This window comes from Pleurodeles waltl, chromosome 6 (assembly GCF_031143425.1).
Source record: "Pleurodeles waltl isolate 20211129_DDA chromosome 6, aPleWal1.hap1.20221129, whole genome shotgun sequence".
NCBI lineage: Eukaryota > Metazoa > Chordata > Amphibia > Caudata > Salamandridae > Pleurodeles > Pleurodeles waltl.
The window spans coordinates 1,676,277,427-1,676,301,832 of record NC_090445.1 but is presented as its reverse complement, the minus strand read 5'-3'; the positions used below and the strand labels follow the sequence as shown (position 1 = coordinate 1,676,301,832).

General features: G+C 40.1%; 1 protein-coding gene across 2 annotated transcripts in view; it reads right to left on the bottom strand.

Annotated features, from left to right (window-relative positions):
* GARNL3 (GTPase activating Rap/RanGAP domain like 3) overlaps positions 1-24,406 on the bottom strand; it is a 759,794-nt gene that overhangs the window by 121,766 nt on the left and 613,622 nt on the right. For both annotated transcript variants that reach the window (XM_069241687.1, XM_069241688.1), the window contains exons 8-11: positions 18,858-18,884; positions 16,713-16,788; positions 11,788-11,886; positions 2,127-2,230 (exon numbers count right to left, since the gene is read on the bottom strand). In XM_069241687.1, coding sequence (XP_069097788.1) covers positions 2,127-2,230; positions 11,788-11,886; positions 16,713-16,788; positions 18,858-18,884 — 306 coding nt within the window. The remainder of the gene's footprint in view (positions 1-2,126; positions 2,231-11,787; positions 11,887-16,712; positions 16,789-18,857; positions 18,885-24,406) is intronic.

The following is a 24,406-nucleotide window of genomic DNA, read 5'->3' as shown; positions in this document are numbered from 1 at the left end:
TTCATACCACCTGAAGAAGAACCACAAAGAGATGTGAATTTCATTGTTTCTGTAACTATTTTTCTGCTAATAAATGTCAGATCATTGTGGGTGCTTATCATAATACCGATCTGTCCATGTTGTAAGCTAATATCCTGTTTGATTGCAGTGATTCTGCATTATGAAATTGTTATCAATGAAAGCACAGGTGTTTAATGAGCTGATTATTAAAGTCCACATTAAGCATGTGCAGGAAGCACACAAAAGGTAAAAAATATTTTTTTTACATTTTAGCAACTGGTAGCTCCAAGAACTCTGAAAGTCACTGACTTCTAAAACACACACATTTAGTAGTCCAGACTTTGATGATACTTTATTGAATCTGAACTTAGAAGGCAATGCTAATAGTATAGACATTTCAATTATTTTTATTTGCTTTAATAATCCATATATTCAGTCAGCATGTTCCGAATCTAAATAGATATTTACAATGGCAAATACATAAAAGACTTTTCCAGGTTCATCATTCAGGTGTAAATCTTTTGAAAAGTGAGTTATATTTTGTATGAAAGTGTAATAATGTTTTTGTCAGAAGCTGAAAGCAGACAATAAAACAAAAATCTAAAATGTAGAGCGATCTACTGGATTTTATTTTCATTACTGTTCACAAAGTACATCACAATATCACAGATCATCTGCTATAAGTAATGTGTTATAAATGTCTTTTACAAAAGTATCATCCCATTGGTTGTTGATTTTCATTTTTAAACTCTAGTGGAACAACATTTTTGTTAACCACATTTGTGACACAATATTAATGTTAAGCAAGAGTCTATGATATTCTTGTATCATACCTCCAAAATACCATATGAAACGAGCATACATATTGGCAGCAGGGCAGTGTGAAACAGAGCATGACTTGGAAGTGATTTTCAGAGGAATAGAGCACATTGTTGTGTAATTGTTTTCCTGGGGCATGTCTAAAACATAGTATATCATTTGTGCTGGTTATTTCTCACACTTAGGAGGGGCTGTTTTATAGTTGACTGTTCCATGCATGCTCAGGTAGACTGCAATGGCCAAAGGAGCTGTGTTTGCACACTTGTATGCAGGTTAAATACCCATTTCTGCCTCCTGCATCTGAAAGGGGATTGTGAAAAAACTGAACAGTCAAAATACTCAAATCATGGCAACTGCAATGTGCTTACTCAATGTGGTGAGCAAAACAATCAGATAAGTATGCCTTTTTTATGCAATGTGCCTTTTGATGGCTGCAGTGTCCATTTTTGGTGATATAGACTTTTACCAATTGGACCACATATTCATGTTTGTTTAAGCAGGTATCATGTTTGATAGTGATCTGTAACTGAGTCATTGTCTGTTCCCAGAGCAGGATTTTTAAAGACTCTGTTAGTTTATTTTTTCTCGAATTGTGGTTGAAAGCGTTGTTCAATAGAGTTGTGAATACAATTGCTAGTATATCACAAGTTTTTGGCCACCTTCAATATGGAAACTTCAAAGAAAATTGGGATAGTGCCTCAACCAGCACATCCCTAGTGCTTCTCTGACTAAATAGAGCAGGAGAACTTCTAGTCTGGTGGGGCAGAAACACCACCGATTCATAGTGGTGCTCCCTTTCTCCCAAACTCTTAATGACCCTTTGACTATAAACACAGATTTTAGTGAAGGCAATTCCTTTTTGTTCAGAACCAAACTGCAAAAAGTATAAACCTACATGATGAGAGCTTTCTGTGTTAATATGCAGACTTTCTATAATTGACCTTTAAAATTGAGTTTTGTAAATTTGAGAGGAAACTTAGGGCCTCATTACGAGGCTGGTGGTCCTAGGACTGCCAGCCTTGCATGGTGGTCGGACTGCCGCAAATGTGGCGGTCCAACTGCCACATTACAACCCTGGTAGGCGGACCAGCCTTGAGACTTTGTTCCAAATGGTGGTGGTTGGAGTTGCAACAAGCCAGGGCTGCGCTGAACTCAGCGCCACCCTGGCTGATTACAACCTTACTCTCCGCCAGCCTTGAGCCAGTGCTGGGGACCTCCCCGCTGTGAGTCTGGAGGACGGCTTTTCTGACCGCCAGACTGGTAATCAGGCCCTTAATGTTTTTCATGGTGAATATTGTTAAACATACCTGTTGTTTGTTTTCTTTAGAATATGGCAGCATGGTTGAAACATGAAACATGATCTCGTGACCTTGATATACAGTGTATATTGAGTGGATTCCTGTAGTGTCATCTATCCAGAAAAGAAAAGAAATTGGTTATCACTCGGATGCAGCCCAGCACATGAGTGTTACAGAGCAGCAAAGTCCACATTCATAACACACCCAAACTTAAATATAACAAGTACAACAGATCAATAGTTAAAATGGTAAAATCAAAGTAACAGACAAATCATTCCATTATCCGAAGGTTCTCTTATAGGTTCTTTGTTAATGAGAAAAAAAATACAAAGAAAAACTTTAGTCATTATAAAGACAGTATTTCAAATATTAGGGATATGTGTTTTGCTCTGGAGAACCTTGTCTCCGACACTGGTTTCCACTACTTTTTGCAGTGCATAACATTCTCGAAGAGTCAAAATGAATTTCATGAATGTTATTCTTCATGATAAACATGTAGCACTTCATTTCAAGGTATGGCTGAGAGACAGCATGACGTGTCTTGCCAGCCTCATGTGATTAATAAATCATAAATAAAACACATACATGTATATATTCAAAGAGGGGCTTTGGGTCAGCTATCTTTATTCACTAATATGTTCAGCCGTCATTTACATTTGTTTATAGCCACCTCATCATAGAGCATTGCACAGTGTATCAGCTCACTTCAGTCATTGGCCTCTTGCCCTACGAATGATGGCATTGTAACTAATCACATATGCATATCCTCATTAATGAAGTGCACTTCTGTGGCAGGACTGGTAAGCCAATACATTGCTGTGTTTGTTTTCTTTCCATTCTTAATCCTTTTTCATGTTTTCTTTTACAGTCTAACTTGTGGGTTTAAACTATATAGTGAGGAATCCCATAGTACAAAAGAGTTTCTATACCTGCCTTACGTACACAAGCCTGGTAGGCCCTTACCATTGTTTTACAAAAATGACTGCAAGCATATGGCCGCCAAGAATATGTGATGGCATGTTTGCTTTTCTGCTCATTATTTTCTTGACATCTGCTTGTAATCGTGAGAAAACTAGGCTGATTGCAGAATCCCCCCTGACTTTTTGCCCACATTTTAGCTGATTCTGATGTTTTCTGACAATGATTGTGCCCCGGGCACTGCTAACTTGTCCCAGGGCCAGTGCTCTGTTTAAAATGATATATCTGCAAATGAGGTATAATTATAATTGGCTCTGACAACCTACCTCTAGGTTCCTAGTATGTGGTTGGGCATGTAGGTATGGGGACCCCAGTGTAGCTAGATCACCCATGGGTGCACTGGTGTGGTCTTTGGTGTCATTATAAAAGCGAACCTGCCTTGCAGGCTGCTTTTAAATTAAAGTTAACCCCAAATTCGACTTTGGAACTAAAAGTATTTAGAAAGTCCTAAACTACCTTATTTTTAAAAATAAGTCACCCAAAGATCTGCCCTAGGTTCCCCAAGGGTCTGGCGCAGTGTAACTATAAGCAGGGACTTTATAAAGGGTGTTTTTAGGACCCCTGGTGAAAGAAAAACAGCCAAATTAATTTTTCCCCATAGTAGTACGTTAGCGCCATAGGCTAACACTGGGAGGCTTTATTTAAAAATAGGAAAGTCTCATTTCCACTAGAAAGCAGCTAAATAAAGTTTGATAAAAGTAAGAATAAGTCCAACAACTTGCCAAGGTTGGATTTATTATAACTAGAACAGAGAAAGAGTTTTAGAGATCTTTCTGAAAGTTACCAAAATCAGCCCTGTAGTGCCCTTTTCTGATTGGTCAGTCTCTGGCAGCCCTAGGCTCAGCCAAGCTCCCTTAATGAGGTGTGATGTGACCTCTGCCCATTCTCTGGTGTTCTGTTAGACTTGGCATCCTTGGCGTGGTCTCCCCTAACTTTTTGCCTCTGTTCCCCAGGTTGTTGATGTGTGCTGGACTCTGTTTTTGCTGTTTTCGATACTCTGGGCACTTTACACTGCTATCCAGGGCTAATGTGCAAGCGCTCCTATGTAAAATGTATGTGTAATTGGCTTTCCAAGATTGACATATATGATTTACTAGTAAGTCCCTAGTAAAGTCCATTAGAGGTCCCCAGGACCTGTAAATCAAATGCTACAAGTGGGCCTGCAGCACTGGTTGTGCCACCCACATAAGTAGCCCTGTACACTTGGCTCCGACCTGTCACTGCAGTGTCTGTGTGTGCAGTTTTAAACTGCCAATTTGACTTGGCAAGTGTACCCACTTGGGAGGCCTAAACCTTCAGTTTTCTTACATGTAAGGCACCCCTAAGGTAGGCCCTGGGTAGCCCCATGGGCAGGGTGCAGTGTATGTTTAAGGTAGGACATATATTAATGTGTTTTATATGTCCTGACAGTGAAATACTGCCAAATTCGGTTTTCACTGTGCAAGGCCTATCTCTCTCATAGGTTAACATAGGGACTGCCTTTAAATATTATTAAAGCGCAGATTCCCGTTGGGAGCAGATAGAAATGTGGAGATTAGGGTCTCTGAACTCATTGTGTGTTTGAAAATGCCACTTTTAGAAAGTAGGCATTTTCTTGCTTGAACCATTCTGTGACTCTGCCTGTTTGTGGATTCCCTGTCTGGGTCAGTTTGACAGTTGGGGTGTTTGCACCTCTCTCCAGGCAGTGACACAAAGGGAGCTGGGGTGTAGCCTGCATATCCTGATGAGCCATCTGTGCTGGGAGGGAGGGGAGGAGTGGTCACTTACACCTGAAAAGGCCCTCACACAATATAGTCTCCAAACCCCTGGTGTGTGTCCGGGGCCTGGCCAGGGCAAGGCAGGATCTTGAAAACAACAGAAACTTCTCTTTGAAGTAGGCCTACTTCAAAGGCAGAAAGGGGTATAAGAAGAGCACCCAAAACCCCTCAAAATCAGATTACTTCTGGAACCAAGAGGAAGCTCTGCCAGGGAGAAGAGCTAGACGCTGGAGGAGGAGTACTGCCCCTTTGCCTGTGACTGTGCGTTGCTGGGTTGGCCTGCAGTAGCTGATTCTACCTGAGAGAGGACAAAGACTGACTTTTGTGTGATTTCCCACTGGTGAAGAATCTCCAAGGGCTTGAACCGAGCTTGTCTCCTGCTATTGAAGGCTAGGGCCAACAAAGACTTCTCTCTGCCAGCAATTGGGTTTTATGCTGAGAGTCCTGCCTGCCAACTGGTGCCCTAACCTGTCTCTGGGCCCTTGAAAGGTGCAGCTGGTGGAAAATGCCAGAAATCCACGTAAAGACTGCCGTTCGGGGGAATCTACCTAGCTTGTCATAAACTCGAGATAGCAGAAATAATATTTAATATGCACTCTGGTTTTCCTCAAAGGACCGCCAGAACCAGAGCCTTCCATACTAAAAATAGCTTTTGGGGCCTTGTCACAGTACGGATATGGTAACAATAATTTTCTTAATGTGCCAATGTTAAATAAAATGTGCCCTACTTTGGGAGCTACAAGGAAAACATAGAGGTGACTTATCAATATTTATAAGATGGATGTTTTCTCAGTCAAAAGGGCTATTTTGCCAGGTTGGACTACAGTGTAAACTTCAGTAGTTAGGCTACATTTGTAGGCCTGAATCCAGCTTTTCCATGACACTTAAGTGGACAGCACAATAAGTGCTGTCATCTACAAGTGATATCTAATTTTCAGGCAACAAGTGTAATTTCTCACCATACACTACAGCCTTATAGGAGAGGTAAATGTGTTGTTCAAGGATTGATCAATTTCTACATGCCTTAAGGCTCAGAGCACATGCTCTTGGAACTGAACAGTAATGCTGCAGTATGCAGAGCCTAATATCCAGGTATAAAATACAAAATGTGCACTTCCTCACACACATTACCGTCACAATAAAGCTACCAAATCACATCAGCAAGTGGCCCCATATTTATATTGAGTAGACTAGGCATGATAGCAGAGTCTAACTGGCAAGACCTCCAGCTTGAAACTGTTTAACAATGAAGGCAGTAATAAGTCTACGATGCTACCACAATCACTGATTTGCTCACTTACAATGTTAACAAGAGTCACAAAGTGAGACAGCATATACAGTATCATTCTTATATTTTCTCAAGGTGCTTCTAAGCAGTTGTAGGTATAATGAAACACATAAAACACACATGTCAGAAATATAACATTTAAATGCATTCATTTTGGAATAAATAAAGTTGCAAATACATGCAAATACATGCAGATTCAATTTTGCAGTGCTCTACATTGGAGTTTGGGATTAGGCGTAGGTTTAGGGTTTTTGGCTTGTATTAGACTCATTTTCTTTGCTCAGGGATTGGATTGATTTTAGGATTAACATTAGACCAAGTGTTATGGCTGGGAATAATCACAGGGTTAGATTTAGGCCCTCAGGTCTTAAGACCGCCACACTGGTGGTCGGACAGCAGCCAAATGTGGCCAAGTGACGTCCGACAACATTATGACCGTGGCGAAAGCGCCACGGTTGGACCGCAGGCACCGCCACTTTTAGGTGGGCAGACGGCCTAGCAGTTCCACCACCATGCAAAGCCTGAAAGAGACGGGGTGCCGGGGGCCATGGACAGCCCCATTGTGCTTTTCAATGCCAGATTTACAGACAGTGAAAAGCGCGATGAGTGCTGTTGCACCCAACGTATCGATTACGAGTCAGCGTCAATGTTGTGGTGAGTTCCCGCTGGGCCAGAAACTCATAATAGAGCCAGCGGGTGGAAAATCTGAGTGGCAGTCGTCCGACCCAAAGAGTTTGGCGGGTGGCCTCCGCTGCCCGCTAAATTCATAATGAAGACCTCAGTCTTAGGTTAAGTAATAGGGTAAGTCTTACCACCGTCCCCACCCAGATCAGTGATCCTGAAGCGCTGACGGCAGTCCTGGTTGTAATCAGCCAGGGCTGCGCTGAACTCAGCCCTGCCCTGCTGATTACAACCCTGTTCCCTGCCAGCCTTTTCATGGAGGTTCAACCGCCATGAAAAAGCTGGTGGGGAGAAAAAGTGAAGGGAGCCAATGGCATGGGCAGTGCTGGGCACGGGTCCCCCTGCCCAGCACCCTTGAAATGTGCACTGTCTGCTGTGCAGAGAGTGGGCATCTCAAGGGTGCTGGTGTACCCTGCCTACAGCAGCATTGCCACCGGCTCAATTATGAACCAATGGCAATGCTGCCACATCTTTCCCACTGGGCTGACGGGCGGGAGACAAGGTTCCCACCGTCAGCCCAGTGGGAAAGTTGTAATCGGGCCAGTGGGGAAACTGCCACCTCAACAGCGGTCTCCTCACCTCGGGTCTAGCCTTTGGGTTTTCCGACCACCAAACTCCTAATCAGATCAACGAGCTAATGGTTAACCTTAGGCTTAAGTTTGAAGCTTATGGTTAATGTATGTTTTACAGTCAAGGCAACAGGTTACGTGCATTATGGATAGGGTCAGGGCACAGGCATAGGGACTGCGTCATGATTTGGGGTCAAGGGTATGCCCAGCCTTTGGGTTGGCATTGATTTAGGCTATATGCTAGGGTTAGAATTAGGCTTAAGGTTACCACTGTGCTTTGGTTCGGAGTTTAGAATTTAGGCTTAGGTTTAACACTGGTTCATTAAAAGCATTACTTTCCACTTTTTTAGATTGCACTTTCAAGATTCAAGTCATAACCATTGTACTCAATTTGTATTATTTTTAATTCCATTATTTTGTTTTAAATAGGGTTGTTTTACAGCATTAGAGCTGAAAAAATATACTCTTGTAATCCCTTTATCTTAATTATTAATGCTTCATTACACATGTATATTACTATGCACACTTATAAATTACAGGGTCAAATTTGGATATGATTTTTATATTAACCTGAAGTGTTAATCACCCTTAACATCGATGTGAAATTCCATGATTCCTGTAGGCCTAGAACTCATTTTATTTAAGATACTTCATCTGCAGATTTCCTGCGTCTACTAATAAAGTGTAGCATCACTTTCAGTGTTGGAAAACAGAAACAAGATTTTCAGAAAATAGTGAATTCAGCAGTATGCTTATTTATAGCTATCTTAATTTCAAGGACTTATCAAACTCTCTCAATGAGAAGATCCTGCAGTCTGCTCATTAGATCGTTTTGCTGAAATAAAAGTTTCTGTCATGTTTCTGCTCCACAGACTTGTACTGAGAGAAAAGTAAATAAGATCCTTCCAAAATTGCATGCATTTAAGAAATACATGCTCCAGCTGGCTTTTGAGTGAGAGCTCTGGTCAGTTGAACTGACAATTGATGCCTCAAATATTTGCTGTGCTGCGTGTCATTTCTGCATTAAATGCTTGTTCGACTTTGAGTTCTTCCCAAATGGTTTGTTTATTTTTAAGCAGCTTATGTGTGAAGATCCACAACTAAATTAGCTGCTTCTTTATGAAATACAATAATTGATGTCCGAGGGGCCAATTCACAATGGTAAGTTCACAGGTGTCTGTGTTCCACAGTACCATGTATAGACCCATAGATCCTGCCATCAAATTGTTCTTCCTTTCTACAGAAACTGAGTAATGAAGGCCCTTCTTCTTGTTAGCCGCCACATCTTCCGTGGTGTTGGGAGAAACTGCCTCTTTACTAAATAGTGCATTTCTTGACCACTGGTTCATTCAGTGGTTCCATAGAACCAAGTTTTACTGCTGTATTTGAGGGCAGTATCTGTTCCTCTGGCACCCACCCCAAACATCCTCTTGTGTTTCATGAGATGCTCTCCCAGCCCCCTATGTTTCTCTGAGTATTCTGCAATACAAGTTCTGTGAACATTTTGAGATGAAATGCAATTCTTTAGGTATGTTGCAATAAAAAAAAAAATGTTTTACGACTCTGTCGTCCCCTCTCTAGGGGGCACTGTAAAGGGACTGTCTGTAGCCTGGGAATCACCTTGAACGAACATCTAGAGTCCCTTTCTGACTCCCTTTTGTTTAATCTTTCGCTATGGTATGCTTTTGTAGAATTGCATTTGCTTCCTGGGACTGCAAATCCCATAATGCACTGCCTGGTAGGCAGGAAGCCTGGATTCTGGTATATATTGTTTTCTATGAGAGAAGCCCAGTTGCTCCTTTTTTTACTGGATTCTCTCGTCCAGGACTTGCAAGTGTCTGAAACTACACACACCTGAGACCTCTCCTGTGCAGCCCAGTCATGTGATTTCACCTGGGGTTTGCTGCAGCCTGGAACTGCTTATAAGCAGCCATTTCCTCAAGATCCTCTTTGTGCATTGGAGTTTGATTCCTTTGTGTTCCAGACCCTATATCGGATGGTGTTCCAGTCTTGTTCCTGTTCTGTTTCACATTCAACCTGCTTTCTGTTTCTCTTCCCTGTTCCTGCTTGTTCCAGCCATATTCTGCTCCCTATCTCTTAGCCTTGTTCCTGTTTGTTTCTTCTAGAGCCTGCTCCCTGTTTCTCAGTCCTGTTCCTGTCTTGTTTCAGCCTGAACCTGCTCTCAGTTTCCCAGACCTGTTTCCTGCTTGTTCCAACTCCCTGTATTCCAGTCCTGTTCTTGCTTGTTCCAGCCATAGCCTGCTCTCTGTTTCCCATTCCTGTTTCTGCTTGTTCCAGCTAGAGGTTGTGCTCTGTTTTCCAGTCGTATTCCTGCCTTTGCTTCAGCCTGAGCCTGTTCCCAGTTCCTGCCTCTGCCTCCTAGTTTGTTCCTTCTGTTTCCGTTTCCTCTTGGGTATTAGTGTCTGGTAAGTGTACTATCAGTGTTCACCAGTGTATAAGTGTTTTCCTTTGTACTGGGGTTGGCTCCTGGTTTCCATGAGGCAATTCCAGCCCCCATCCTTTGTCTAAAGTTATACGCAGTCTTTAGTACCTAACAGTGACAGTGTGCTATTGCTGTTTTCCCAGGAATTGCAACTGTGTTTCCTTCTGTCTTGTGTATGTAAGTACAATCCTTGTTTGTGCTCTAAGGGTCCAGAGACAGAATCACTTCTGCTGCCTCCTTTCTGTGGGACTTGCGGGGTGACTATCTGTAAGAGCAATCTGCACAGAGGCATTGACGTTCCCTGTTGCTGTGGGAAGTTCTGCCTCACTCCAGTAGGTCCGACCGCCACATTACTCCCCTGGCAGTCAGGACCACTAGGGGACCGCTGTTCCCAACAAGAACATGGTTCCCAGTGGGTTGCAGGGGCCCACCTGCCCAGCACCCTTGGAATGCGCACTGTCTGCTTTGCAGACAGTGCACATTCAGAGGGTGCTGTTGTGCTACGGTATTGGCCTAGACTCCCATAGCACTGTTCCAGCCGGGCTGACCGGTGGGAACATCGTAACACAATGTGGGAACATCATAATATGACTGGGGGTATGCTGCCGGTATGACGGCAGCATCCTCCCCACGGCTCTGGCGATCGGATGATTCCAACTGCCAAAGTCATAATGAGCCTCTTAGTCATGACCAGTTAATGAAATTACCAAGTCAGCAGATCTGGTCAGGATCCACAGAAACTACATGAACAATGGAATGGAAAAAAGCCTTCGTCAAATAGATTTGCCTACTTTCCTAATTTTTCACACTTGAATCTTTCCAAAATCCAGACAGTCAAACTATAAAAACAAATTAACTCTTCAAGGCTCACCAGTGCTTATTTTGTAGCACACATGTCTATAGCAAATACTGAATGGATAGACATCAAACCAAATAATGAGGCTTATCTGAGTATAATTCTTTTTTCATGCCAAGTATGTTGTAATTCTTTTCCATATTTTTGGGAGCAGAGAGTAAAATTCCAATGATGCTTAAAATTGAAATTACTACTTTATGGACTCACTTGTTCAACTTAACCCCTCTTTATGTGTCTGACTGAAACTTAACCTAAGAAAACTAAAGTAAACATTGTAGAGAGCTATACAATCTCATGCAGATTTGTCAAAAACTATCGGCATAGTAAAACCTTTAACACTCCCTTAAAAAGATGTGTTGATAAACTAAGCAGCAAATTAGAAAACAGAGATTTGGCTTAAAATCACAATTTTGTTTTCAAGTTTCATTTGAATAGAAATTTCAATTTCAAAATTGGAATTTCCAAATTATGATTTTAATCACCTGAGATTTGTGTACAGTTCTAACCTCATTTGACTTCTAACCCTTTGCTTTTTAATAAAACCTGCTGGATGGATTTTCATGAAACTCAAATAGGATTGTTAGATAGATCCGGCTGCTTCACCTCAAAAGGAGATGAAAAATGTTTTCTGAAATGTCTATTAATTGCTCTGTTTTCAGCTATGCAGGTTTTCATGTCAGTAAGAATACCTTGCACCTACTTACACCCATCAACAATATATATTTTAAAATCAAACACTTTTCTCTTTTTAATAAAGCTTTCTGGACTGTTTTTCATGAAACAAAGTTTGGATTGTGAGATTGACCCGGCTTCTTCACATAATCCAAATTTCTTATGTTACATGCAAAAGAATTTACCTTTGGGAATTAACATGGGGAAATGTGCTATTTGGGTTTCCCTACAATAATGTTTTGCTCCCTTGATGGATGTACATTACAAGTCTCTTGCTATCAACAGTTCATACATAGTTGTGAGCAGTAGAGTATGAAATTACATTTCTGCTTGTTAGCTTGTAGTTTAGGTGCTGTACACATATATTTTGACACATAAAAAGATGTTCCCAGATAGTTTCTAGCAAATATTTATCTCAGTACTTACTTTTGGTGTCCAAGCCGCCTCTATAGCCTATCCAGCTCTTCAGTGTAATTGTATCACCCATGAGGTTTAATAATTTTTGAAAACTTTCACTCCCCGTTTCTAAAACAAGAACAGATATAGGTTATTAACTGACATAGATGTTACATACAATTCTAATTGTATACTTATATCATTGAATCCACATTAACATTTTTGAAACATTCTGATAATATTTTGGCATTTTGATGCCAGTTGTTCAACAGTTTGTACATGAAACAAAAAATGCAAAATTAGGCTGTTACATAATGGCCTGTAAAAGTTAGGAAATGCTGCTGCAAATCACCAAACGGCTGAGTTTTTACAATTTAAACCCCATTTCATTAGGGTGAAAGACAAATCAATAATTTGGGATATTTGAGAGCTAGATCATTGAAAACCTATTTTGATTTGGCAACTGCTTTTATTAGAAATCTTTTCCAGTTTGCATAGTGCAATGTTTAAATTAGCACAATTAGCACTAAAGTTTTGAAAGTTGGTATGAATATATAACTGAAAAATGTATTTAAGAATAACTTCCAACTGATACAAAATTTTAATAGTAATGCCACTGCTTTCTAAGTTGCTTGTCAAATACTCAATTTATTGAGCAAAATTCATTATTAAGTAGACCAAGCAGACACACAGAAAAGAATACTTCATGACAGCAAATCAAAAAACCTCTAGACCTTATACTTCCAAAATATTTTTTGACGATTACTTAAGTGAATGACATACCTCTGCATGATCTAACAGTTGTCTACAGTTAAAAATATTTTATGGTACTCTTTGTTTATAACAGGAAATTAGCTTGGGGAATGCCACCAGAAAGTAATTAAAATAAAACTGTATCTTTCAATGTAAGAAGAGATATGCCCGGGTCTTGAATTGATCACTTTCAAATTTATGGTAGATAACCAAATCACAATCCTTTACTGAGCTTAAGTGCCTTTCTAACCCAATGCCTTGTAAACAATGAAACAAGTCATCATTTTAAACATAAAATGGTAAACAAACTGGACGCATTTTATTAGAAATATACATGTAAAAGAGATTTAAAAAAATCTGAAATATCTATTATTTGCATTAGTTTCAACAAAGCAGATTTTCATCTCAGTAAGAACACTACACACCTTGTAATGATCACCCACAATATACATTTTAAACTCAAGTTACTTTACAGCTTCTAGTTAGATGTGAGTGAATGCAATATTAAAAGTTGAGAAAAGAAAATGAAAAAGAGACAGTGTTATATAAAGGCAACTCTAGATTACTTTGAGTGGTTTAAACAGTTGTATATGAGAATATCAACTCCAAAAACATTGAAATAAAACGATGGGTCTGATTTCCAGTTCCGTAACTTCAGACGGGGAGGATGCTGCCCCACCAGGCCCATTACGACTTTCCCACTGGGATTACGGTCTTAGTTTCGGATCTTCAACTCAGCAGGAAAGTGGTGGCAGCATTATCACGGACTCGTAATCAAGCCAGCAGCAATGCTGCTGCCCGCATGGGGCACCAGCACCCTCGGAATGCTCACTGTCTGAATAGCAGACAGTGAGCATTCCGAGGGTGCTGAGCAGGGGACCCCTGCACTCCCCATGCCAAGTGCCTGTGCAGTAGAGGCCCCCCCCTGTGGACCCCTGCACCTGCTCTCCGCCAACCTTTCCATGGCTATCCAAGGCTGATGGAAAACCAGGTCGCAATTAGCAGGGCAGCGCCGCCCGGGCTGATTCAGACCTCCGCCACCATCAGCCCATCGGGATCGAAGATCACAGCGGAGACGGCAGAGGGTTGGCGGGGCTGCCCGTCAGGGTGGTAATGTGGTGGCCGGACCGCCATATTAGTGGCAGTAAGACAGCCACTGCAAGTGTGGCAGTCCGAGAACTGCCACACTTGTAATCAAGCCCTATGTTTTGATAAACATATCCTAGGTCAAAATATCAGTTTGATATTTTTAAACTGTAAAGTACAAAAGTATCAACAAAATATATTGAGATTAATAAGTACACTAAGTATAAAAATATCTCTGGAAGCAATATCTACAAAAATAGAATCTGAAAATGTAAAAAGGCTTTACCAAAATGTGTATCTAAAACACAGGGCCTAATTAAGAGTTTGGCGTACGGGAAAGTCCGTCCACCAAGCTCCCGAGAGGGTGGCTAATGCCTTTATGGTGACCAACCCGCCGGAGTTATTAAGAGATTACCGCTAGGTCGCGGACGGAACCCTCAGTTTGCACCTGCTGGCCTAGTAGGAAACAGATTACAGCACTGTCTTCTGCTCATAATTGATCCGGCAGCAATGCAGTAGTCCACAGGGTGCACCATTACCCTTGCAATGTTCACTGTATGAAATGCAGACAGTGAACATTGTGATGGTGTTGGGCAGGGGGGCCCCTTGCAAGTGTTCCCCGCCAGCCTTTTTATGGCAGTGTATAAAAAGGCTGGCGAGAACTAGATTGTAATCCTCAGTGCAGCGCTACATCCAGCACTGCCCTGGTGGATTACAATCTCCACCACCGCCAGGCCACGGGGATTATGGATCCTGGCCGTGCTGGCTGTTCCCTGGCAGTCTGACTGCCAGGGTTTTACTGTGGAAGTCGGACTGCCGCAACAGCAGAGGTCCTGACCGCCACCACGAGTGTGGCGGTCTGAAGATTTACAAACTCGTAATAAGGCCAATAGTGTGCAACAGTTTAAAAAAAAGTCTAAAATGAAAGTGAGAATCTGTTTTAAAAAGATATATAAAACGTTTAGTCTTTTCAATCATCACAAATCTTAATACTTTTGTAATATTAAAAAATATTAAACCGAAACCAATCTCAAATTTTTTGAATAAAAAAAAATGTAATTTTAAAAAAGACTATCAATGTTAGTGCAAGTTTATTTTTCCAAGTACTTTTTAATAATGTATATAAATATACAATTCTAAAAAGCTACATTAAACTACATTAATGTAAATTAAAAATATTTTTTGTTAACCAGTAATGTAAATGAATTTTCTGTACTTTTTAAAATGTAGAGCACAATACAAAAGTGCAATAGCATGTTTTAACTTTTTTTTTTTAATCATTACATTTTTAAAGTGTAATACATTTATTTAAATTATTTTTCTGACGTTTACATTAAAAAATAAATTCCCACCTAAAGTAAACACATACATTATTTTAATAAAGATTAATAATTATTAAAAGTGACTTGTAGAATTCATTAAAATAATTTAGTTATATTTTAATAAAATTGATGTTACGTTAATGTATACATTAAAAAAGATACCAAAATATGTTATTATTAAATATTAAATATGTTTTATTTTTCGATTTTAACATTAACTTAAATGTATTTATAATTTAACTTTTATAATTTAATTTAATTGAACATTATTTTGTATGTGCTTTTTTTTAAAGTCCCTACTGCCATTATTCTTAATGGGAGGGTGTTGTAGTAATAGAGGTTGGCTGTGTGTGGTGTTGTGTTTATTACTGTTTCTTTATTGGCAGTGGTAACTTACAATTGTAAATTTGGCTCCATCCCTTTTTCAGTGGGAGGAGACATGCAAACACATTTAAGAAAATGTGCACTTGATTTTGTATAAAACTAAAAGTAGTAATTACTCAAAAAGTAAATTACTCACAAGTGTAAGCTGCCTCTGTGAATAGCGCTGAATGCATCTGGTCTAGCACCATGATACTCTGTAGTGTGGTCAAATCTCCAGATGTATCAGACATGGGTGAACTAGTCAGTGTAGAGATACGAAATTCTAACTTGAATTTCACCAGGGTTTGAACCACTGCAAAGCAATCAGGTTTTCAAAGTCCCGGGTTCATGGCATTTTAGGAATAAAAATGAAACAACCACTGGGCAGTTGAATACTTCAGGCTCTAATGTGCTAACACATGCTAGCAGCAATTGTGCATCCCTGTGTTTTCAAGTGTTAATACATGGTCTATGTATGTGTTAGCATGTGTTTCACTTTTGAAACCCAGATATATTGGCTTTGCCAATGCTTGCCATTCAACGTAGGTTGTCACTAGATGCCCCTTTTGAGGTTCGCACATATCTTTGAACATAGTTTAACAAAAGAGCAGTACCTCACTCAATTACAGAATATTCTTCTTGGGCCCAGAGTCTATCTCAAAGGTGCAGTACTGTAAGCTGTACTAGATGTGCCTAAATCATCCACAACTAACTCCTAAATTAAAAGACACCCAAAACAAACTTGTATGTATTCCACTGCGCATTAAATGTATAAATAGTAGAGTCTAGACATACATGCCCACCCTTTATTCTATATTGGAAATGCCTACATTAATATTGACGTGCCATGACACTCTCATGGGTATCATTGGAGCAGTTGAGTGCCTGCAGACATCAGCAGTCCCACCAATAGCTGCTCCAGAGTGGCTCATAGCAACCAATCTTTAGTGGTTGCACAGCTGTGTTTTGAAGAAGACCTGAGCTGAACCTACAAGTGCACTCTATTCACAGGCTGCTACCAGCCCACAAGTCATAGTAAGTATGGCAAAATAAAAAAGTAGGATGCAGGATGTAGGATGGCTTTCTTTTTTTGTGAATTGGATCCATTGATTTTTGTGATCTACTAATTACTTACATTTATTTTCACCTGTATATTTATATTCTAATATGTAATAACTAACATTAAGCCCTTAAATGCCACACTTTATGTAAAACAAAGTAACAGTATTAAGAAGAAATAGCACTAGAATACATGTTAAAGAATTTTGCTATATGCAGATGTGTTAGCAAAGGAATTCCTAGGAAATGTAAACACCCTTCTTAAATGCCCATAAACCTTCAGCTGAAATAATACAAACATAGTAATAGAACTCCGTGGACGAAATAAATTATTTATATTTCCAGATATGGTTGCATATTTAAAAGACTTACCATTACTGAACATTTCATCATCTGTAAGTTGCCCTTCTTTGGCATAAAGAACTCCAAACTTGAAATTTACAGAGCCCTGTGAAATAAAGGAAAACACAAGAAAAGAGGAAACCATAATTCATTTCATAGAATAAAGGATAAACACAGAGTGTACATAAACTTACTTTGGAAGAGGGCTTGTTGAACAGATGACATGCAGCCTGCTGCTGAGAATCCATTTCCCCTGACACTCAATGTGCTCCTGATGAATGCCATGAACACATTTTGATTAATGGGGCCGCCTGCCAAGTGTCAGTGCAGATATATTTCAAAAGCCAGACTGCTTGCTTGCCCTGTTTTAAAAGCCTCTTCAATAACATTAAGATAGTGGAAACTCTGGATGAGTTTTCACTACCTATCTCTTTTAGTTTCCTATGTTGGAGTTCACTTAGTTGCTGCTTCTACTGTTATCTTCTGTGGTTAAACCAGAAACAGATTGAATATTTAGAGCATGTCTTCCTTGTTTGTCCTGTTCATTGATAGATACAGTATGATTGCTGGCACATATATAAATATGGCATGTAAACAAATTTAACTTCTCATGAAGATGCACCAAATATTAAAAACAATCTAACAGAAAACAAAAGGGTATTCAAAGAGAAATACCTGGAGAGAAATTAAGCAATGTATTGTTGGTTTTGGCTAGTTTCTTAGAAAATACTTATTTAATGTTTCATTTTTGATTTGGAATGTGAAATTTAAAAGTGGCTTTTTTCCCTAATCCTAGCTATACATAGGATATTTAATAGGTAACCGTGTATTATGATTGACCTACATGATGCTCGAGTAGTAATGGTCATATGCCTCCCCAGTTTGTTTCAATCATTTGGTAGCCCTCCAGCCATAAAGTATGAGGGAGCCTGAGATTTTGAACCTGTAAACTAGATCTTGCACCACTACCCCAGACAGTACTTCCTGTAATGATAGAGCCTATTCTTACTATAACCATTTCTGACGAATGTGCAGTGTCATGTTGAAGCATGATACCTAGGTTAGTCTGTGGGGCTAGCTGTACATTAATGTGGTATTCCTGGGTACCTCCTACATGCATATACATGTGCTTTCGGGTTTCCCAAAAACAGGATAACTCCTGCACATGACCCCCTATAAGTTGTTTTGCAATGTTTTGGTGTTTATATGACTGTGTCTTGGACTGTACATTTCATGACATCCCACATCCCTCCTCTTCACTCTATCGCTCTAAGTTCAGGGGATTTGTTAGTAGGCCAGTCTTTTACTAAGTCATATGATTATGTCTCACTCCAAAAATTGAAATTTGAGGAGGCAATTTAGCTACATTTCTAACATGGAAGTCACCCTTACTTTGTTTTCCCAAATTAATATTACAGGCTACCTTGTGAGTTTTCAGCTTAGAGTCTGCATCGGACTGATTAGGACACTCTCCGTGACAGGATTCATTTTCCAGGTTCAGTATCTGATCTATTTTCGCCAGATAGTCAGCAAGTCAATATTTACCTGGGATTTAGTATATTCCAAATTAAGAAAAGATACAATACTGTCAGCACATATGTTTACTAACTGCTTCACTAAATATAGTTGTGGGGGACTCTGAGAACAAACTGTAGCAAGTGCTTTAATGAATAACTTTGTACAGTTCTTCAAAGGGCATGATCTACGAAACACATAAGGCACAAATAGAATAAGAAATCACACCACACCAGCCTCTTGTTCTCGCTCTTTCACTGTGCCTTTAACACCTGGTTCATCGCCTGATCCAGAGTGCTACATAACATCCCCAACAAAGTATCGCTTAAACATACTAATAGAGGAGAAGGCAGATTACTGGCTAGATTGGTGGCAGGTAACGCATCCAGGATTTATGCACTGTTGACAAATGTACTTCAGCCTTATCGACATAACTAATGCATAACATTTGCCAAATCAAGCACCACTCATGGTAGGTTGATTTTGTTCATCATATAACCTATTATTTATACTTTCTTTTAGGCAAACAATTACAGTACCAGTAAATCAGAAAATCAACAAAAAGCCTACATTGAGGCGAATTCTGCTTTGTATAGATTAAATAGGGCTGATGTTGAATTTTAATATTGGAGTTGGAGTACATGCATTTGTTTTGCGTACCTCTTGTTCTTCTAATACCAGCAAGTCCTGTTATTAAAAAGAAAACATCAAAAAGTAAACAAAAAATGATGAAGTAACATCACAAAGCAGAGCATTAATCTTTAATCAAAATGTTGATCACAGTGTCCTCACCATAACATATATTATTGCATTATATCTGCAAGTCGATTCTTTAAAACAATACACATCAATTTGAATACCCTGTCTCAATATTGTAATTTAAAATGACAATGTTGCAAAAGGGGCTATGTGATACATGTTAAAGCTCTAAAATGAGTTTTAAAAAACAGATTTTATCTATTTCATAGTGCATATATTAGAATCAACATACACAAATAGGGCAGATCTGCATTAAAAAAATCAGCAATCACAAATATCTTTCTGGTATGGTCCCCTACTGAGGCAATAGTCAGCTAAACATTTGTTATCTCCAGTTGTATTACAGTCCATGTAGTCAGCCGGCCGGGCCCTTTGCTCTTCTCGCTGCAAGCAACCAACCCTCTGACATTTGTTTGTGTCCTGAGTGCTAAGTCTATGAACCCTGTGGTAGGTTACCAAAGAGCCAAATCCCCTTGTTATGGGCTTGCAAACCCTTGACCTGGATCTGCTCTGGGCCTGCACTGGGGATGGTAAACCTGTGTGGTGAGCGGGTTCCTTGCCCCCAAAAAACCTGAGCCAATCAAAGAGATGAGGGTCAATGGGCCTGGCTATGGATCTGCAGCCCTAAAATCAATATTTAATCGGTTTTGAGTACTTGTTAAGATTCAGGTCTATGGATGGTTAGTAGATCCAGTTCACAGACCATCTGAGAATTCATGGTATAAACGTCTCTATCGTGATTGACAGCTCAGTTCAATTTGAGGCCTACAAAACACTTTTCTAAAGCTAATTTCTCGAAATTACTGAACAGGTACACACACACACCAGACCCTGGACTCCATCCCACAGCAGTTATATCTTTTCTCTTGAAAAATTTCTCATTTACATGGAAAGGTTTCCTTTTCCACGGAAATGCTTTTATTTTTGTGGAAATAGGATATTTGTAATAAAAGCAAACTGGAGGTTTACCATTCTGAGTTCATCAGACTGTTCATCTCCATTTTGGAATTTTGCTGAAATGAAGGTCCCCTAACCTGCACAGCTGTGCGACTGAAAATGGAACTACACAAACGTGTTCCTTAAGTGACACATGGAAAGGAATCTGCTTAAAAGCAGAGAGGAACGGTGTGACAGTTTGTGGTCTGAGTCATGCGATTGCCCCATTGTCAAGGATGATAGCATATGGGGCAAATATTCCCCAGTTTCTTTTATTTTTAAATTAGGTGTATCGAGTTGTGTTTGGGGAGCTTTACAACAAATGAAGTACAATGTTTCACTTCTTCATATTTTCTCTTTTCTATAGAGCAGGGGGCTTGACTAAAGGTTGGTGGTGCACTATAGAATACATTTAAAACTGCTATAAAACAATTATAAAGTCAGTTTATCTGAAAAAAACCATAAACAGGAATCCTGAAAGAATAAAAAGCAAAAAAGAATAACAAATATCTTGTTAACCTAGCACAGTGAAGTACAAACAAAATAGAGAGAACGTTATCAGATCCCTTTTAAAAGCAACAGTGAAGGAGCTATCCGAAGTGTAAAGATATATAGAGCTGATTGTTATGGAAAAAGTCATTTTGAGATGTGTTACTGACCAAACTTTGGTACGGTTCTCTAAAGGATGAAAGTTATTGCTCCTTGCAGATTGAAACTCTTATATCAGTACTAATTTGTTTACCAGATATACCATGTATATTTTGGAACCAGAGCACTGTAAACTACTTCTCACCAACTTAAATGGGGACCAAAATTGCCTGTTAGCCAGCCCATAAACTATAAGAATTAGAACAGAAAAACGCCTGAGAATCTCAGAAGTGGACTGATATCCTCAGATGTGCTGGCAGTCAAAATTAGTTGGGCTACTGAGTTTTAGACCCCAAGACCCCCCTGCCCCTACCCCAAAATGGCAATGCATTACTCTTCTGGAGGAGAGGCAGTATTCATTACCTCAATTTCCAGGACCAGGACTAAAGCCTGGACCTTGGAATGAATTGTCATCCGAATGTCATGGATATGAAAGCTAAGAATGTGTATTCTTGCTGGAGCAGAAACCCTATTTGTTTAGCTGACTCTACAACAGTTAGTATCAGCTCTAATACTATGCTAGAAAAACAAGATTGCACACAAAATAATGACATTTCCATCAGATAATAATAGCAACACAATTTTGGCAGGATTGAGTGTCAAACACGCTGCCTTCATCTAGAGTGTAGTCCCAGACTGAGTGGTGACACCCATTTGTGTAGAAGTTTGGTAATATACCTTCTGGAGAACAAGCTGCCAGCTACCTTCATGGTGGCCACCGAGTCCATGAAGAGTGCCTGTCTCTTTTCTCTGTACTCTGGTTAAGGCTAAATCTTGATTGAAATGGCTACAACATATTGTGATGTTCAATAGGAGTGTGCAGCTGTAGCATTAATGCTTTGTTAAAGTGAAGTCACACAGTATCACTATAAATCATAAACTACAATCTGAATATGGCTTGTTGCGCCTTGCATGTAGAGAGATACCTATAGAGATGTGATGGAGAATTTCTGTTTCACCTTTCAACTCCCTTTACTTTTTGTTCTCTTTTTAAGTCTCGCCTACAGACAGCTTCAGTTGTTTCGTAAAAGTGCATGTTGCCACACACCTCCATACCTTCACACAACACAACACAAAACATACACATATATTTACTGATACAAACAGAAAAGAGCTTTTTGGCAACCTCTTTCAGTCATTTACTACTGTGGCTCAGCTAGATCTAGCTGCTGGATTATCCATCTTCTTCAGTATCTTCTCACTGCATTTTACAGCTGTGAACTACATAGAATAATTCACACACACATCGCCGTATCTTATTGATGGTACGGCTATGAAAGTGCATATCAGTACAAGCAGGTGCCCGGGGCCGTGCTATGTCAACCCCAGATCTACCAGAGATATCCCATGTGCTTCCCACATACTGGATTGTGATGCAGAACCATCTGTGTCATTTGCTTCAGGAGCAATAACGAGGGTGCAGTTCTGCACCAAACACTTCCTGGCCTATACATACATCAGTGCTTCACAAGGCCCGTTACCAATAAACAATGAGAAGCTTATGGTCATTATTGCAGACCTTAATGGGCAGAATAGAGGGCTTCCAATGGCTCAAGTTTTCTCAAAGGTTCTCCCCAAAGCGTGTCTGGCTGTTTAAAAAAGGTTTTTTTAACTCATATAATTGAATAGAGCTTCGCAGGAAGACTACTATATTTTGCTTTATTGGGCCCTTTCAGTCTTTGGTTATTTCTTTGGGGAGAGCTCCTGTATTGACCTGTCTGTCTGTGGAGCCGGTGGTTTGAGATGTCAGACTATTGTCAAGGGTCAGGGATCGTTTGATTTTTACAACTTTAACAACTTTGTAAGTGAAGAAGTTAGCTATTTCTTTGCAGTGTTCATTGGTGGTTATTGTTTCCTATGGGAGGTAAGCATTGTTTTTTATTTTTTTATTATGTTGAAGAGCTCCCTTGGTCAGTTCTTTGCATGGTCGAGTTCATTACGAAAGACAATAGCTTTTTCCCTGAAAATGTGTTTCTTGTAGAAGAGACATTTGGATCTTAGGAGAAGGAGGTGCGCTAATGACATTTCGGTCTGTCTAAGTTGTCTTCTTTGGTTGTTAAGGACTAAGTTGACCTAACGTCAAAGATTGGATTTTTCTTGATCTCTTAAGTTTGAGTGGTGCAACCTAGTCAAAAATATTTGTCATCAATGAGCTATAGGGGCGGTGAGGTCATCAACGTTATGAAGAAAGGGTGCTGATCCTGGATTCTTGGTCCATTAGTGGGATATGCTTGATGTTCCTAGCGCAGTGCATGGGTTTGTTAAATGGTGTTGGGGAGGATTTTTTGTGTGTTTTGTGATTGAACAGTATTTAATGGTGGTCCAACCAGTCGAGAGGCAAGATGGAACAAAGGGAGACAAGCTCACTTCTAGTAATTATCCCATCTAGAGTCAAGCCTTTATTGTGGGTCTTTTCATTAAAGAGTTGTTTGATTTCCAGTAGGTTATGGATTGTGGCATCTTCTGTGTCATTCCATTGTAGGGTGAAATCACCCACAAGCACGTCACTTGAGTCAGTTAGTGAGAATTGAGTTATAAGGTTGGTTAGTTCCTTGGTGAAGAGTGCGATCAGATCACCAGGAGGGTGATAGAAGGTGTGGAGTTTAATATCCGAGATTTTCGAAGGTTGAGTAGTTCATGGTCTCTAGGGGATTAATCTGGGTTTCCACTTTGTTGATGATTGCAAGTCCTTGCCCTGGTCTATCTCTTCTGATGATGGAGCAGGTCTAGTATTAGGGCTGAGTGCTCAATAAGCCAGGTTTCTGTAAGGAATGCAATGTCAATTTCTTCCACTAGTACGGTCTCAGCAATTTCTTTGGCATATTTCATTGCAGATTTGCAATTAAGGAGCATACAGGTTAGGGAACAAGGGCTGTTTTAAGAGGAGTACAGTGTTTGGATGGTTGTATATTGAGCGGGTGGCCTGGGTGTTATTTGTGCCAATGATTACTGGGATTACTGGGATTGGGTATGAAGGATTGGTGTCAGCTTGGTGTCAGCTCGGGGGAAGCAGAGTGGTTCGGCTTCAATTGAGGATAGGATGTTGAGCGCTCAGTATTGTCTGTAGGACAGTTGGCTCATGGGGATGGAAATCTCACTGGTGAGACCACTGACTGTTGGGGATCATTTTCGGGGAGTCATATTCTCTATTCCTATGGTAGGATTGAGTGTAAGCTTAGATAAAAAAAATTATGGAGAGGTCTTTAGCTAGAAAATCAAGTTTTTGTTCTATTCGGCTTAGGAACATGGTAAGAATGTCAGGGATGTTGCCTATTCCGTCAGTAGGTTGGCAGATGGCAGGTCCAGAGTCTAAAGAAGGCGAGTGATCTATAACATTGACGGAGGGTAGAGAGGTGATATCAAGGTAGGAAATGTGTCTTTTTTGGGGGTTGGGTTGGTTCTTCAATGTGAGTCTGGGGTGTGTTTGGGGGAGACTCGGGTGTGCGTCAGGGGAAGTGGCAATGGTGGATAGTACAGTGGTTGAGTCCTCTAAGCGTATAGCTTCTGGGCAAACATACCGGGGTGGAAGAGAGGGGGAGGGCGGGGAGTCAGATCAGGTTGAGTTAAAGAGCTGAGGAGTGACGAGAAGTGTCAGTCAAAAATAGTGAGGTGATAGTCTGCCACTTGAATTAGTATGTTCCCAGTTTTAAAGCTAGATATGCAGATCTTACCTCTGAAGTTTTAGGAAGGGGTAATGGTGAGTTTAGTTCCATAGGGGATTTTAATTGGTTTTGTAATCTGAAGGTGCAGAAAGAAGTTGTTCCTCCATTTTCAGGGCATTTAGAGTACAAAAATTAGATTCGTTTTTGTGTTACCGTTGCTCATGCTATGGTAGGTAGCAACTATTAGAGTTTCCAGATGTTGTT